The sequence below is a fragment of the Myodes glareolus genome, chromosome 2 (assembly GCF_982192425.1).
Source record: "Myodes glareolus chromosome 2, mMyoGla1.1, whole genome shotgun sequence".
Taxonomy (NCBI): domain Eukaryota; kingdom Metazoa; phylum Chordata; class Mammalia; order Rodentia; family Cricetidae; genus Myodes; species Myodes glareolus.
Window position 1 is genome coordinate 138,793,555 of NC_142027.1, and position 18,102 is coordinate 138,811,656.

The following is an 18,102-nucleotide window of genomic DNA, read 5'->3' on the forward strand; positions in this document are numbered from 1 at the left end:
ACTGCCAAAACAAATAAAATAATTGGGAGTTTAAAAAAAGAACAGGAGGCTGAAGAGATGGCACAGCAGTTAAGAGCACTGGCTGTTCATCCCGAGACCCTGAGTTCAACTCCCAGCACCCGCGTGACAGCTCACTCCTGTCTGTAACTGCAGTCCCGTGGGATCCAGGACCCTCTGCTGCTGTGCACATGTACATGCAGACAAAACACCTTTAACAAAAACATAAACAAATAAACCTTTTTAAAAAATTAAAAATTGTCAGGTTGTGGTGGCGCACACCCTTAATCCCAGCACTCAGGAGGCAGTGGCAGGCGCATCTCTGTAAATTCGAGGCCAGACTGGTCTACAGAGCTGGTGCCAGGACAGGCTCCAAAGCTACACAGGGAAACCCTATCTTGGAAAACCAAACAGAGAGAAAAAAAATAAAAATTAAAAAAAAAGAACAAAATTGCAGTTTCCCTAAATGGGGGGAAGGCAGGTGCTTCAAGACTATTGCAGGCTGGAGAGACAGTTCAGTGGTTAGCATGCTAGCTACCCAAGCATGAGAACCTGAGTTGGTATCTTAGCACACATATCAGATAAACAAGTAGATATTAAAAGGCTGAACACAGCCGGGCAGTGGTGGCCCACACCTTTAATCCCAGCACACGGGAGGCAGAGGCAGGTGGATCTCTGTGAGTTCGAGGCCAGCCTGGTCTACAGAGTGAGTGCCAGGACAGGCTCCAAAGCTACAGAGAAACCCTGTCTCAAAAAACAAAAATAAAAACAAAACAAACAAACAAACCAAAAAAGCTGGGCACAGCCAGGTTCTCCTATAATCCTGACACTGTAGGAGTGAGACGGGAGGCTCACTGGAGCTTACTGGCTGACGGCCTAGCTCCAGGTTCAGTGAGAGACCCTGTCTGGAGGGGGTACAGGGGGAAACGACAGGGAAGGACACCCAAGTCCTCCTCTGCCACCACACCCAGTTTATGCAGTGCTGGGGACTGAACCTGGACTTCACGCATGCTAAGCAAGCATTCTACCCACAAACTACATCCCTCACCCTGAAATGTTTTGAAAGAGCTTGTCCATGTTCCCTACGATCACCCTGGAAACCTCAGTGCTAAATCTAAGCCACTGAAGAAACAGCAGCCCAACCCAGTGCTTTAAAGTGCTGGAGGGCTGATCCTGTTGCTGACACAGAGAGGGGGATAGGGAAAGCTGGGTCTCAGCCCCCAGCCCCACGTGCTCACCGCTGATGCTGCCTAAGCCCTGAAGACTCCATTAAAGTAACTGCTCTCTGAGGAGCATTTCTGGCTGACACACAGCTCGGTGCAAGCTCACCGGCCTCTCCCAGGTGACTGGCTCTGTTTGAGATAAACCACTTCTTCACATCCTCTCTGACGCCTCCTTCGCCTCTTCCCAGGCTGCCCTTCTCTCTTCATACCTTTGAATCCCAAATCCTCATGGTAACTCCATTAGGAACCCTGCTTTTCTTTTATATTGACCCTCTAAGTCAGTGATACATTTACCAATGACAACTTGTTTTATTAGCTTCTGTATACACAGGGCTTTTAAAAACCCAGACCCACACCTCTGTACCACGGTCACTTTGGGTCCTTGGCCCGGATGAAGTGCATCTGCTTGAACCTCGACGGTCTGCATGTGGTGTGTTGCATTTGTTTCATCTTCCGTGCACTATTTCCCATCCAACACACAAGCACCGCGAGGTTGGCAAACATCATGTGCCTCTGCCCAAGGCTCTAGAAACATGCCAAGCACAAAGGCTGCCCAGTGAGTGAGTAGGGATGACAGATAACACCTCCCTGGGTGGGAGAGCTGAGGGAGCACCTCCCACTCCCCTCTTGCTAATCACAGGCAATGTCTTGTCATTCTCCCTCCCTGCAATGTTGCTCACAGTTTATTCTGAAATGCAGAGGCCACATCATGCTTGGACTCCGACAGGCGGCTTCCCACCCTCTGCTGCAGTTTCTGTCTCAAGAGACAAAAAATATCAACAACAAAAGAGGGATCTTTGGGTTCTGTTCTGAGGATTTGGGTCTGAAATGTCCCCCCCAAAAGCTGGTGTGCTGAAAGCTTGGCTCCTAACAACAGTGTGCAGAGACGGGGTCCTTGGGAAATGACTGGTTCATGGGAACTGTGACCTCATCGATGGACTAATCCATTCGTGTATTGATAACTTAATGGGCTACCGGAAAATGGTAGGAAATGCTAGGAGATAGGGTATAGTACGAGTAACAAAAACTCAGATACAGATATTGGGGTTCAGTTGAAGGTCAGAAAAGCAAAGCAGCCAGCCACTGGTTCTTACTTCTACCTCAGTCTGAAATGGCGAGCCTGCCTCCAGGAATCTCAGAATGAGACTGTGTCTGGGAGCTGTCTCCTCCCGTCTTATATTCCTCTCTAGTTCTGGGATTAAAGGCATGCACCACTACCGCCTGGTTTCTATGGCTACTGGGATTAAAGGTATGTGTCACCACTGCCTGGTCTGCAGGGCTGACCAGTGGGGCTGTCTTAGTCTCTGATCTTCAGGCAAGCTTTATTTATTAAAATACAAATGAAATATCACTCAAGTAGCTCTAGCTGGAGGTCACTGGGGCATACCCAGGGAAGGACCATTTTGTTCCCGTCTCTCTCCCTTTCTCTCGCTTCGGTGGCCACATGCCGTCCACCATGATCCTCTGCCACAGCACAGGCCTAAAGCAATGAAGCCAGCTGACTATGGTGAGAAAGCTCTGATGTTCCAGGTGGAAACAGCCTGTTTCCCCCTCTAACTTGGTTTCTCTCACACATTTTGTCACTAGGTAGACGTCTAACACAGGGATGGTGGCAATGTTCTAGGAATGGATGGATGGCAACAGTGGGCTGCAGCGTGGCAGAACTTCTTTGTACCACTGAATTCTACAGTAAAAATGGTTAACGTGGAAAATTGTACCTTCTGTAGAGTTTAACATGATGAAAAGCTAAAGTTATTGAGATTTCCCTCAACTGTAGACCCCTGCCCACCCAGATGTCTTAATTTCTGTTAGTTCTAAACCAAACACCCCTCCACACACACGCACACACACTCACGCACGCACACACGCGTGCACACACTCACATGTACACACACGCACACATGCACGCACACATGCATACATACACACACACGCGTGTGTGCACTCACACGCGCGCGCGCACACACACACACGCACACACACGCACGCGCGCGCACCCCCGAGCAGGACCCCAGGACGTCACCCTCAGCCACATGTCTACCTGGCGCAATCCCATCACTCCTTGGCCCACAGCCTCCATTCCCCCTCCTCCGAAGGACTTTCCTGACTGACTGCCCTTGGCTCAGCCATGACATCGCCCTTCACACCACCACTAATGAACCTGCTAATTCTCTCCCCGGCTGTGGTGCTTTAGCTGGCAAGCGCCTGCTCTGGAGATTTGCATTTTCCCTCCACTTCTGGGGGCTGCTATTCAACCCTGCAAGGAACAGTCATGGGACTTCAGTCCCTTCCACAGGCTTCCCACAGAGCTGGGGACACTATCGGACACACGATGTGCACCAGACTGCCTACGACTAACGAATTACTCTCTCAACTCCAAGGGTGACGGCTGTCTCTCGAAAACACAGCCAATGAATCAAAGGCTGAGAGTGCAGCCTTTCCTCAAAGGGATAAAACACACAACTAAAAAGACAACTTCGTGACCTGTTATCAGACAAGCGGCTCGCAGGCAGGGAACACAGCTGTGCTTTGACTCCTGCAGAGGCCCGCTCTGAAATGGAACACACGTGGGCCCGCAGCAGGAACACCTAGCCATGCACACATGCAGACACCGCCCAAGTACCCCAGCCTGAGGCGTGTCCCTCAGACCGAAGCTCGCAGCCCCGACAGATCATCTTGAGATCCCTAGTTTAAAAGCCCAACGTGGTTCTAAAACAAAAAGCAGCTACAGAGTCCTGACAAAGAAACCAGTGGAAATTTCTGAGGCTGCAAAATTAACCAACACCAGTTTGAGGAGAGCTAAGAACATGAGAGACCTTTTTGTCCGTGTACCCATAATTAACATCTTACTGGATCCTAGACATCAAATTAGCAGGTTATTGTCTCTGTGGTGAACATTTGGTACAGACAGAGGAAGGACCAGAGATTCAAATGCTCCTACCTGCTCCTGGGCCAGCAAAGCCTTCTTCTTCATGATTTTCATAGCATAGACATCCCCAGTCGCCTTCTCTCTAACCACCTGCACCTCAGCAAAGTGACCACAGCCCACAAGACTCCGGACTTCAAAGTCTTTCACAGAAGGCTGGAGCTCCCGTAATTCGGCTATTGTGTCGGAATCTGTGGAAGATGGAAGATTTACACCCGGGAGAAAAATACACTTACTTCAAATGCATGCATCTTTGCGAAAGAGGGGAAAAGGAAAGAAAGAAAGGAAGGAAGGAAGAAAGAAAGAAAGAAAGAAAAATGTATTCTGTCTTCCTTCCCTGTCAAAAGACGTTGAGTCACTTTCTCATCCATCATGAATAATTATAAAATCGGCACAAAAGTCTTTTATCTGTTAAAATTAAGGGCTCCAGAAATTCCAAAGTACGGTTTCCATGGTAGCTATAATTCGAATCTTGTAGACATAGGGAGTAAGAAGGAGCACACATGCCATGCTTTTCTCCTTCCTCTGAGGGCTGCAGGGCAGTGCTGGGGCCAACAGGCTCGCCGGCCTCTGCACTGGCCTCACAATGTGACCTAAGCAGCGTGACCCCTGCTTTCCACCAGCACTGGCACTGGTTCCGGATCACTCTGCTCTAGCTCACTGGGCTCTGCCTGGATTTGTGCTGCTGGCCCTTGCATGGCTGCAGAGGACTGCTTTCCTGGCCTTACTCTATGCAGAACTTGAAAGGGTACACGGTTAGCCCCCAGGTCCAAACAGGCCGACATCTGTTCTCGGGGTTGACAGCCACACACCCGGATGAGCCTGGGACTCTGTTGACTTCCAAGTCCAGTGGCTCAGACCGAGATCCCTGTGGAAAGGACAGGACTGAGGGGGTGGCAGTGCAGGCTCTCGCACACATTTATTCACCCTGTGAGACAGGCATCTCTAGCTAAGCAAGGGCTCTATTGACTCGTAAGTCTGTAAGAACAGTAGTGATGACCTAAAAAATGGAACCCTGTGATGAACAGAGGAGCTGTATCAGAAACAGAGGTTATAACCAAAGGAAAGCAAGAAACACCATCAATCCAAATTATCTTGGGCTAAGGGTGCAGCTCAGTAGCAGAGCATGTCCTGGGTTCAAATCCTAACACCAAAAATCCTTACCCTAGAAAATCCCATAGCTCTGTATCACATTGAAAGCTGAAAAATGAGGCTTGGGGAGACAACTCAATGATTAAGAACATTTGCTCTGCAAGCATGACAATCTGAGTTCAAATCCTCAGCACCCACATAAAAAGCCAGGCATGGTGACACATGCCTGCAACCCCAACACCAAAGGTCAGAGACAGGTAAATCCCAAGGGCTCACTGGCCAGGCAACCTAGCCAAAATTCCAAGCTTGTGGTTCAATGAGAGACCCTGTCTGTAGACAATACGTGAACAATGAGAGAAAATGACACCTGACGCTCTGCTCGGGACTCTGGGGGTTCGCACACCTGCACACTCAAAGGCATGCCACATGGAAAGGCACACGCACACACATACATACACACCAGAAACAGAAAACCAAGAGACTGCTCTGAAATGTCACTCAGACACTGAAGTAGGTGGCCCTCCAGATCCACAGTCAACCAACTAAACACAGATCAAGAGCATTTGGAAGGCCAGCAGGATGGCTCAGTGGGTAAAGCTCTTGCCGTGCAGGCCTGACAATCTGAATTCCATCCGTGGATGACCCAGCAGAGAGAAATCCGCTCCTAAAAGTTGCCTTCTGGCCTTTGCATCCAAATCGTGAAGGACACACCTATTCACATGCACACTATAATAGTTAAAAACCTTAAAGACATTCAGAACAAAGAGCCTTCCAAAAAGTTTCCAAATGCAGAACTTGAGTATGTGGCACGCAGACATCTACACCGAATGCACACCAAGGTGGCACCGCAGAGGCACCGCAGTGGGCGTCCCAAGCAACACAGAATCAGTTCAAGTACAAGAAGGCGTGTCTGCAGGTATAAGCAAACGCCACACTAGTCCACATAAGGGACTTCAACATCTGCAGCTATTAGTTTTGCGGTGTGTGTGTGTGTGTGTGTGTGTGTGTGTGTGTGTGTGTGCAACCAGTTCCCATGGAAACCCCCAAATCTATGGCCACATCATCTCCACATGTTGTTCTCATGATGAAAGGAAGCAAGAGGAAGGCACTCCCCCCGCCTGCCCTTCAGGGACTCAGCCCTGGCAGACTGCCTCCACCACCAGGTGCGGCACATTCCCGTCACTGTGACTTGTGTACCCTTTAAAAGGTCCCTCCTGACATCATGACTCACTCTTGCTCATTCTGTCTTCTGGTCTCTTTCTCTCTCTCTCTCTCTTGTCCCCACTCTGCGACAGCAGCTTTCATTCCCTTCCCCAAATAAACCTCTTATGTGAGATCTGTTGCATGGTACAGTCTCGGCAGCATGGCGTGGTCTAGGCCCACCAAGGTACTCTGCCACTAACCTAACCTTAGTTCTGCCGCTAATCCTAACGCCTTTCACAGCAGTCACGATTGGCATTTGGATGAACTATACAGCACCAAATGTTCATTGTTATCAATGAAACTCCTTTCTCTCTTGCTAAAGTACAGCTGAATTCTCTTGGGTGGAAGGCAAATGTGGTCATACCAAGCTCCCTTGGTCCCGTGGGGAACCACCCTAGAGTAGCAGGCGGATCCACATGCATTCACTGTGAGTGCTGTTGGAAGGTAGATCTAGGATCATGAAGATGGTTCGGGATCTACATAGGGGTAAGAGAACTGACGCCTGCAATTTGTCCTCTGACCTACACACATGCACACGCACATACACGTGCACACATACACACACACGTGTAAAATAAAGTAGAACTGACATGCCTACAAAAAGAATACAGCTTGGACACAAACTTGGGGGTCGCACAGCATTTCCCCTTCGCTCTCAATCACCATGCCAAGACCCGTCTGCCCCCTCTTCCCAGGCTTCCTTCATGTCAAGTATTTGAGTGCTGAATTATAACAACTGAATGTGCTGGCTCACAGCTTTCTGTGTTTGAACCTGACTTGGCTGCCGCTGTACACAAGGCCAATCTCTCTTCATTTTCTGTAGGGCCTTGGGCCCCAAAACTGCTTACGATGTTGCCCGACTCGGAAACACTGGGCCTGTCACTGGGGACGATCCGGCTTCTAAATCACACACGTTAGACAAACTGCTTTGTGGGGAAAATGATGATGCCTTCAGAAGTGCAAGAAAGCATTCCAGAACTCTCTTTCCCCCAAGGGCTTTGCATTATTAGGGTGAATAGGTGAGGTGCTAAAAATCAAGCCCCTGGCTGTTTTAAAAAAGAGAAATGGGGGGAACGCTTCACAACTTCTCCCCACACCAGCCGCTTATGTGACCCCAAAACCATACGGACTCATCATCTCCTTGAACTTTCAGTTGGTGTTATGGGTCCAGTGGTACTGGATATTGAGGCAAACCAAGACAGAGCGCGTTAATGAAAACACAGCCCATGTTGTGGCTTTGTTAGACGGACAACTGGACCCGTGGGGGTGAGGGGAACAAAAAGTCAACCCAGCAGAATCAACAGCTTCCTTCCTGGAAATTCAGACCAGCCTTTCAAGGCCTAGGAATCCATCCTTCACAGAACCCTCAACACCGACTCGAAAAGATGTGCATGAAGAGGCTCATGATGAAAACTTAAACAGAAAACACTCAGAAGCAACCTGACCTAAACCTCCATCAGCACCAACAGTAATCTAAAGATCAACTCAGGACAGCCAGAGCTACATAGGGAGGCACTGTCCAAAAAGAAAAAAAAAAGGCTCATTTATTTCATTTTTGTGTATGAGTGGTTTTGCCTGCATGTATGCATATATATGGTGTGCATGGCCCTTGGAGGCCAGAAGAAGGTGTTAGATCACCTTGATGGTTGTGAGCCTGTGTGTGTGTGTGTGTGTGTGTGTGTGTGTGTGTGTGTGTGTGTTGGGAACTGAACCCAGGTTCTCTAGAAGAGCAGCCAGTGCTCCTAACTGCTGGGCCATCTCTCCAGGCCCACACCTATGTACTTTAATATGTAACATGCGATCATTGTGATACTCCTCCATCACATTGAGCATTTATCATTCCTTGTCCTAACAGCATAGCCTCCTGACTCCATGTATGACGAGGCTGCTGCCTGTGAAGTTAGGCACGCTCTTTCACACTTACCTAAATAAGCAGGTATACACTGAGATAACAGACAGATAATATAGCAAAAACATAACACAGTAGGATAGTCATTTATTACCATTATCAAGTACTACATATAATTGTACATGTTATGTTCTCATGGGGTTCACAGCACAGCAGGTTTGTTTAGAACGGTACCATCATAAATATGTCTGCAATGCACGGTGCTACAAGTTAGAATGGCTGCCGCGTGCCTGGTGGTAGATGTCGTTTAGTTCACTGTAGCCTGTTGGATCTCTATCACACAGCTATTGTTCTTGGAGCACTGAAGTGTGGCGCCCAGCCGCACCCCTGTATCTGGAATCTCTAAAGCATCATCTGGTGTGTATCCTGACAAAAAAATCTGCTCCGTGAGTGCACTGCTAGGTAAACAAAGGGAGTGCAAGGAGGCCGATGTGACTTCCGTGAGCCCACGCACCGGTGCACATAGCGATACTCAGACACACAGATATACACATCAATCAAATTCTTCAAAAATTAAAGAAACAGGGGTTAGAGAGATGGCTCAGAGGTTGATAGCACTGACTGCTCTTCCAGAGGTCCTGAGTTCAATTCCCAGCACCCACATGGTGGCTCACAACCATCTATAATGAGATCTGGTGCCCTCTTCTGGTGTGCAGCCATTCATGCAGGTACAACACTGTCTACACAATAAATAAATGTTTAAAAGAAATTAAAGACATGAAATAAGTGGCAAATACTATGTCACATGCTTTATGTAAAGACAAACAAGTGTGTTTGGTTTGGTTTGAGACATGTGTCACCACACGCAGAAAACAAATAACTCTTTAGAGAAATAAGTAAACAAGCAGGTATTGTAACACCATTCAACATCTCAAATATATAGTTAGGAGTCACTTTAAAAAATACATAAATTATATAAGCTTTTATGTTATATAAGAGGGCACCAGGTCTCCTCGAACTGAAGTTAGACAGTTGTAAGTTGCCATGAGGATGCTGGGAACCAAACCCAGGTTATTTGTAACAGAAGCAAATGCTCCTTACTGGTAAACCATCTCTCTAGTCCCAAGAGAGAATACTTTTTAAAAGAATTCGTAGGCAAGGTGTGGTGGCACATGCCTTTAATCCTAACACTTGGGAAGAAGAGGCAGGTGCATCTCAGCGCATTCACGGCTAGCCTAGTCTATATAGTGAGTTCCAGGACAGTCAGGGATACATAGTAAAATCCTGTCTCAAAGAGAGAGAAATCGCAGCCAATACAGTGACTAGCCTATGCCATCTCGGTTTGTGTAAGCATCCGATGACAGCCACACAATGACAAAAATCATCTAATGATGCAATCAGAACACGTGTGCACAGTTAACCAACGGAGAACTGCAGCTGAAGACAATAATGTCTCCCCTCGTTCCCAGACACTCATTCCCTGCCCTCTAACGGCTCAAGGTCGGGGCATCTGTGGGAAGCACCACTTCTGGCCTCCTCTCCACCCCATTTCCTCGGCAGCTCCAGAGTAAACCTCTACTCCTACAAACGTGGACAGTGGCGGCTGATGGACCCTTCTCCACACGGGAAAGCAAAGCTCACATTCTGAAATAAAAACTCAAAGCGGGTGGGGGCAGGGGGTGGAGCTCATACTAACGTAATCACCGGATTTCAATCATGGGCTCTTCAGGGTCCTCACCAGGAAACCTCTTCAAAAAATATGAAACAGTTTCCCGGAAGAACATCTACTAGAAAAAAATCTCCACTCCACTGGCACCAGCCCCTGATTACACCCCGCTTCTCTATGATTGACTGCTCTTAAGGGTCCCCAGGGTCTCAAACCTAACGAAGGGGCTGGAAGAGTTCCTCCAAGTTCTGCCCCCTCCCGCTGCCAACTTGATAATTTCCATATTCAAAAGAAACCAGAGGAGCATTCAAAGGAACTCAAGTGCCAGTAAATACCTCAAGGACATTTTGAAGATACATAACTAACTGGTGGCTGACCACAGTGGACGCTGTGGTCAGCCGGCAGTGTCTATTGACAAGCCTGGTGTCCTAGTGACTTTGCTGTCACTGTGACGAAATATCCTGACAGAGCAACCAGGGTACAGTCCCAGGGTACTGTCCACCATAGTGGGAAGGGAAGGTCAAGGCCAAGGCAACAGGAGCCCAGGGAGGCTGGTCCCAACGCTGTTAATGTGTTCGGCTCACTTTCTCCTTTATATTGGGCCAGGATACTAGCCCAGGAAATGGTGCAATTACAGAGGGAGTCTCCCTACAGGACGTGAAGATTGCAGAGGTCAGGACTCCCTATAGGAAGTGATGTGTTCATAGTGGGCGTGCCTCCCTACAGAAAGTGGTGCGATTAGTGGGCGGGTCTCCATACCGGAAGTGATGCAATTACAGTGGGCGGGTCTCCATACAGGAAGTGATGCAATTACAGTGGAAGGGTCGCCCTAGGAAAAATGGTGTAATCTTGCCCCTATCTTGCCTAATCAAGATAATCTTCTTGGTGGTGGTGGCTGTCCTGGAACTCACTCTGTAGACCAGCCTGGCCTAAAACTCAAGAGATCCACCTGCCTCTGCCTCCCACACGCTGGGGATTAAAGACCTGCTCAAGATAATCTTCCCACATGAGTCCTTTCCCCAGGTGAGGGAACTGAGAGCAGACAAGGTGCACACAAGCCAGTGAAGCCCTTGTTAATAATTGAATGGTCCCCACAGGCTCCTGTACTTAAACACTGGGTCCCCAGCTGGTGGCACTGTTTTGGTAAGCTGTGGGCCACTCAGGAGGAGACATGGATTTGAGCGGCTGGAGTGTGGGCCTTGAAGCTCACAGACTTCTCCTGCCCAAGCTCGTGGCTTCCTGGTCAGCACTCTGTGACAAGGGGTTGCCACGTGGCCCCTGCCACCGCTCCTCTGCGTGAACTCTATCACACCGTGAGCCAAAACGAGCCTCTTTTCTCTTCGTTTGCGTCTGTTAGACGGCTACTCCGTCACCACGGCAAGGAAAGTGGGCTCGCCGGTTTTCCTTCCTCAGCACCCACACAGAGCTGCCACCATAGGCTGTAGAATTCCACCTCCCGGCAAGAGGCGTCCTTTGAAAAAGGACCAGCAGAACCCTTCCCTCTTTCTCGTTCATTCCTAGCCATGACGTAAGCACCACACACTCTTACCAGGATATGTTGCCTCGTCACAGGCGCCAAAGACTGAAACCCCCAAAGTTCAGGCCCAAAGGATCCTTTCATCTCCCACACTTTGCAGTCATCCCCAGTGTTTGATGACAGTAACAGAAAGCTGCCTGACAACAGCCAAGGATCTTACATCCTCCATAAATTCAAGGCGGGGCGATGGTGGAGGCAGCACCCCAGCGCTCAGGAGGCAGAGGCAGCCGGATCTTTGTGAGTTCAAGGCCAGCCTGGTCTACAAGAGCTAGTTCCAGGACCCCTAAGACTGTTACACAGAGAAAACCCGTCTCAAAAAAAGAAAGGAAAGGAAAGAAAGAAAAAAGAAAACCTTCAAATTCAAAACAGCCTGAGCTTCAGCGCTCTTGGACACTCAGGGCCACTGTGGGGAAACCTGGCCTTCAAAGCTAGAGTCCACATAGGTCAGGGGTTCCCCAGGCCTTTTCTTAAAAGGTCACATGGGGGAAAAGTTGAGGCTCTAGGAAGTCTCATCACCCCTGTTCCAAGCATTCTAATGTGTGACTGAAGCATGCGGGGGTGGCTTTGTTTACACACACAGTTCACAGTTTCCAGGCCCTGGCTTTAGAGGTCACACAGAGAAGCCACAGAGAGCATCAGACCTGATCTCCGTGAAAGAGAGAGGCATGGGTGGACAGGTTGAGCCTGCTTTCATCCCAAAATCTCAACAGAGCTCAGCTTTCCAGCCAGGGCTACAAACACTGGGCAAGTCATCTAGAACATTCCATCTTAAGAGCCCGGATCATGCAATTTTAGCCAATACATCACAGAACAGAGGAATCCCCAGATGAATGCACTCCAACACGGACACAAGATGAAGAGATACAAAACTATCCTTTTCGGCCGCTACAGGCTGGAGTGCCTGGTTAGATGGCCATTTGAGATGAGGCAGTTCCTCAGATCTGTCATGACTGACTACATAATCCTGTGTGCTATGGATGCGTCACAGGACCCTGGCTCGCCCAGTAGCACCTCTGCCCCGGCTGTGGCAACCTGAAGGGTCTCCCAGTGCTTCTCTAAGAGACGCTAAAGGAGCAGGATGCCCACTGACTGAAATCACTAGTGGAAAATATTAGCAAATGCGGCATCGGCATCAACACCCAACTGCCCCAACACACGGGAGGCGAGCAAAATCAGAAATGCAGTCAAAGTCAGCTGAGCCATGACATTCAGAGGCCCTAGGTCACCCTGCCTTCATCAGCTGCTTCTCCAGGTCTTACGACATCAGTGGTATAAACAAAACAATCCAGCTAGCTCGTGGTGTAGCTCACTGGCACAGCATGTGCACACCGTGAATGAGTGGGGAAGGAAGAGGAGGAAAGAGGAGAGAAGGAAGGAGAGAAAGGAGGGGGAGAGCAAAGAGGAGACACCAGATTCAGAATCATCACCGCTTCGTCTATTATCATGATTTTAAACAAATTATCTTACTGAATTTAAACACAATGGCCCCTAGGCACTGCACCTACTCCGCCTGAAGGACAGGTTAGCTCAGAGTATAAGAACAGAGCTAAGTCCCTGGGACCGGTCATGCCTGAAGGAAGCACCCTTGGATTTCTGTCCCATGAGTCAACATAATTCCCTTTTGAACTAAATCTGTCCCTTGTAGTGAGAAGCCAGACTTAAGTCTGGTCTCCAGGTTACAACCATACAATCTGTATACCCCCCGGGTCAGTCTTAGGCAGACTGTGGTTTTCTGTAGCTTCCGCCCACGTCTCCTGCCTCCAGCATCCTGGCTTCCTCCACAGGGGAGATGTGGAGACCGAGTTCCCCGACTTACACTTCTGGACAAAGCTGCTCACGTGCTTCATCTTCATCAGGGCGGGCTGGCTACACTCTTCAAAGAGAACAAAGAGGCCGTCTAAGATCCCTTCCCGGGAAAGAGCAGACTGCTGCTGTTGAATCACGGGGGGCGGTTTCCCCTAAAAATGGCAAACAGCAGATGGAGATTCTGTCAATAATGAAAAGCTCTGATCAATAAAATCCACGCAGAGTAAATCACAAGCGCCCAGTTCAACTACCTGCTCACAACTCGCGGGCAAGGATTCTGCGCCCATTAAGTGATTATTTGCATAGGTCCATTGCTGCAGGGTTTTTCACCTGCATCTGGGGAAGAAAGATTTGACGAAAGCAGCGTCCCTGTAAATGGTCATTCCTGCCTGGAGTCTGAGCTTCATGGGAACAGTTACTGTGGCCCCCGCAAATGTTGAGATGATACCACATCTCCTCAATAGGAAACAATGATTGACACCCCCTCCCCATGTGGTTGGACGCCTGCTAACACAACTTCAGCCTCTTTTAATTCATCTCAAGTAGCAGAAATGGATGCCTACCGTGAAGCCGAATTTATTCATGATCTGTGGGATCAGATACAGATTGGCAGACTGTGTCTAGCCCACAAACATGTTTTGTTTGGCTTGAAGTATTTAAAATAATTTGAATTATCTGCCAATATTTTTAAAATTTTTAAATCAGATTTTATACACACACACACACACACACACACACATCAGAATGTCTGTCTTTTCCTGAAGCGCCAATGGATCTCACAATATCGCCCTGTTCTGCCTGGTAACACAGCAGGAGCTGAGTGATGTCGCCCTCTTGGTGGGTGCTAAAGTTCACTGTAGATTTGACTTGCGGTCTTCTGTCTGGCCAGCTTGAATCATTTATGCCCACTGTCTGGCCTCTCAAGACCTGAGTTGGCAAACCCTGGTTTAGAGCAATGATTCCCGTGTGAGGCCACGAATTACGGGGCAATCTCTCTGTAAAAACAGCTAAAGGAGGGAGGCACAGAAAGGAGATTTTTAAGAGTTCAGGGGCTAGGGTGATGGCTCAGTTGGTAAAGTACCCATCACACAAGAATAAAGACTCCAGAACCCATGTAAAGTATCTGGGCACAGTGGTAAGTGCCTGTCACCCCAACACTGGGGATGGAACATGGATTCCTGAAGCTTACTGGCCAGCTCATCCAGTGGAATTGATGAGCCATGAAAGATCCTATCTCAAAATGTTACAGCGGAGATCAGCCAAGGAAATCTATTCAATGTCTACGGCTGCATATACACGCATGCATGCATGCGTGTACACGCACCCACATGCACACACTCCAAAGAAATGTACCCAATGTCTATGGCTGCCTACACACACATACACACACACACACAAGGGAATACACCCGATGTCTACAGCTGGCCTACCCACACACACACCTAGGAAATACACCCAATGGCTATGGCTGGCCTACACACACACACACACACACACACACACACACACCAAGGAAATCCACTCAATGTCTACAGCTGCCTACACACACACATACACAATTTCAATGCATTGTCATGCCTACAATCCTAGCACGGGAAAGGCTGAGGCAGGAGGATTATGAGTTCAAAAGATGAATAACTCTTTCTCAAAGAAAAAAGGAGGAGGGACAAAAGAGAGCCACTACCGGCTCCTGGCACAAGCCACATGTCCCTCGGAATCCACCATCCATTCGCACAGGTGCCGTCCCCGAGACTCGCGGCACAAAGGGCAGTGCGCTGGCTCAGGGCACAACTTCCAGACACCACACATACTTTGCCTTGGTTCTTGTTTGAGAAGGCAGTTGCCATGCACAGAAGGTTAGGCGACATTTAGGGTTTGGCACCAAACAAGACCCGTGCCTGAATTATAAACACCTCTGTTGGAGGTAGTCAGACCAGGCCCACTCTTTTACACTGAGTCCACAACAAATTTGGTGCCACAATGGCAAAGCTGAAGAGCTGCCTCCAATGACTCACACAATGGAAAACCTTTTATTATTTGGGGGAGAGGGGAAAAAAGAAGTCCAAGATAGCCTAGGTAAATGAATAAGTAAATAAATACATGGAGAGGCCACATGATGGCAGGGTAAGGGCTCAAGCTTGCCGTGAAGCCTAATGAGTTGAGTTTGGTGCCTGGAATACATGTAAAAAGTAAGATATGGGGGGAACATCTACGACCCTAGCAATCCTCCTGGAAAGTGGGAGAGGGAGGCAGGAGAGTCCGCAGAAGTATGTAAGTCAGCAAGCCAGGAATACAGTCGGCAAAACGAGAGAGACCCTGCCTCAAAACACTGGGACACGACTCCTCCAGACTCCTCTAAGTTACACTGTGATACCCATGCACAATGGCACGTGTACATGTGCGCCCAGGAATAAATAATTCCATTTAAAAATAAACAGCCAGCAGGGCAGGGGTTGCACACGCCTTTAATCCTTTAATCCCAGCATTGGGAGGCAGAGGCAGGTGGGATCTATGTGAGTTCGAAGCCAGCCTGGTCTACAGAGCTAGTTCCAGGACAGGCTCCAAAGCTACAGAGAAACCCTGGCTTGGAAAACAAGAAACAAAAAAACAAAAGAAACAAAGAAAACAAACAAACAAACAAACCAGCCAGCCTCAATCAGGTGATGGGACAGAGGTAGCTGACTTCCCAGGGGAGGCCTTATCCTCTCTGGGGAGCCGATGAGGATGGGGTGGGAGGAAGGTGGGAGGACTGGAATTGGTTTATAAAATAAATAAATTTATTTAAAAAAAATAAAATAAAATAAATAAGCAAGGTTGCCTTAGTGAGCAGTCAGTGCCTAGATTCTACTGACCCTGGTGTAATCTCAGTGGATTGTGGACTGAGCAACCACAGCCGATGCCATGGGGTGAAGCAAAGCCACCCACTGAAGCACAGCCAACCTGCTGGGCTTTGTTGTCTGTTTGCTTGCTTGCTTGTTTGTTCGTTTGTTTGGAAACAAGGTCTCATTGTGTAGTTCTGGCCGGCCTTCACCTCACAGAGATCCACCAGCCTCTACCTCCCAAGAGCTGGGATTAAAGGCATGCACCACCATGCCTGCTGGAAAACCTGCAAAATCCTAGGAAAAAGACATCACTATACCTTTAAACGGTAGGGCCTGTTACACAACACTGGGCAGCATAAAGCAGCAGCTGCATCTGAACCACGAGAGAATCACAAAAGGAGAGAATCTTTGGCCCTATTACCAATCTCCCAAATTAAAATTTTCTAGACTACAGTTTAGAACTGATTTTAATAAATCCTCCAGGAGACTGGGTCAAGTTGGGAAGTGCTGGGCCTTCCTGGGTCTTCCTGCCTGACCCTTCACCTGAGAGTTAAACCCAAGTAGATGGGGTTCAAGTAGACTCCAGGAGGCTTAAGCCCCATCGTACCTTCTCCGAAAGCTCAGGGGACACAAACTTGGAAATGGCCCTTTGTTCTGACGCTTTTTCCTCCTCTCTGCATGTTTCTTAAATTCTCTGTCTTCAGGAAATGAAAAGACCAGAAAGTAATGGCTTTTTCCTTTCATTTGTTTTCTACATCCTTGCTTGGCAAAATAAAAAGCTGGCAAAGCCCTGGCCGCCTGGTGATTTGTGAGATTTCTGTGGCTCTGGAAGTCAGCCAAGCACCAAAACAGAAGTGCCCTGTGTAGGAGGGAGCCACACGTCTGAGACCTCGTCTAAAGGACATACCTTAATAGAAAACAAACCAGCCACTGTATCCAACCGCCAGGGTGGCAGCCCAGCATGGGGACAGCACAGCAGCCTCAGGAGGCACATGGGGCTCATGTCTGGGGTACCCACTTTGCCACAACCTTTCCTGGGGCAGGGGGCACTCACTGCTAGCATCTGTATGTGGTTTACCCTCCAGGGGTTCATGGGCTGCAAGTTTGGACCTCAGTGTCAAGTGGTGGGAGCGTCAAAAGGTGGGGTGAGACCCTGTAGGAGGCTCTCTAGTCTTCAAGATGGGGTGAGACACTTATCTGCTCTCCAAGATACAAAATGTTTTTCTTAACCTCAGGAGCTGGGAGCAGGAAGTTAGAAAGGGAGTAGGCCTGGTCTTTTACTTTCTGTCTTGCCCATGTGATTTCTGCACATGCCCCTGCCAGTACAGTGCCATTTGTTACCAGGCCTCAGCAGAGCCAAGCAGAGCCAAGCAGAAGCCAGTGGCATACTCTTGAGTCTACAGAACTGTGAACTATGTAACCTCTTCTGTTTATAAAGTACAAACTCTTGGGTACATTGTTATAAGAAAAAAAGAATCAACTAAAGTCACTCAGCATTAAAAAGAGATGTAATGAAAGTGTCCTGGCTTGCTTTCTACGGCTGTGACAAACACTGTGACCAAGGCAAATGGGCAGGAAAGGGCATCTTTCAGCTTACTGCCCATCACGGAGGCAAGTCAGAGAACTGGAGGGAGAAACTGAATCAGAAGTCATGGAAGAATGCTGCTTACTGGCTAGCTCCTGGGGCCTTGCTCGCTCTGACCCTCCCACAAGCTTGCCTACAGTAGACCAAGCTGATGAAGCATTTTTTCAGTTGAGGTTCCTTCTTCCTAGATGGATGACTCTAGTGTGTCAAACTGACCACAAAAAAAAAAAAATTGGCACCAAAGGTTTTACCCAGAATCCTTCCCATAAGACATTTAAACATAAAACATGGTGGAGCAACTCTGTCTGACACACGCTAGTAATGTGCCTTAGAAATCAGACAGTCCCAATGTCACCTGAGTGTCATACAAGATGCGTGACTTTGGACCCCACGTTC

At 48.5% G+C, this 18,102-nt stretch overlaps 1 protein-coding gene across 12 annotated transcripts in view; it reads right to left on the bottom strand.

The window, feature by feature from the left end:
• Cit (citron rho-interacting serine/threonine kinase) overlaps positions 1-18,102 on the bottom strand; it is a 176,468-nt gene that overhangs the window by 153,270 nt on the left and 5,096 nt on the right. For all 12 annotated transcript variants that reach the window (XM_085681459.2, XM_048422956.3, XM_085681443.2 and 9 more), the window contains exons 3-4: positions 13,310-13,451; positions 4,162-4,337 (exon numbers count right to left, since the gene is read on the bottom strand). In XM_085681459.2, coding sequence (XP_085537585.2) covers positions 4,162-4,337; positions 13,310-13,451 — 318 coding nt within the window. The remainder of the gene's footprint in view (positions 1-4,161; positions 4,338-13,309; positions 13,452-18,102) is intronic.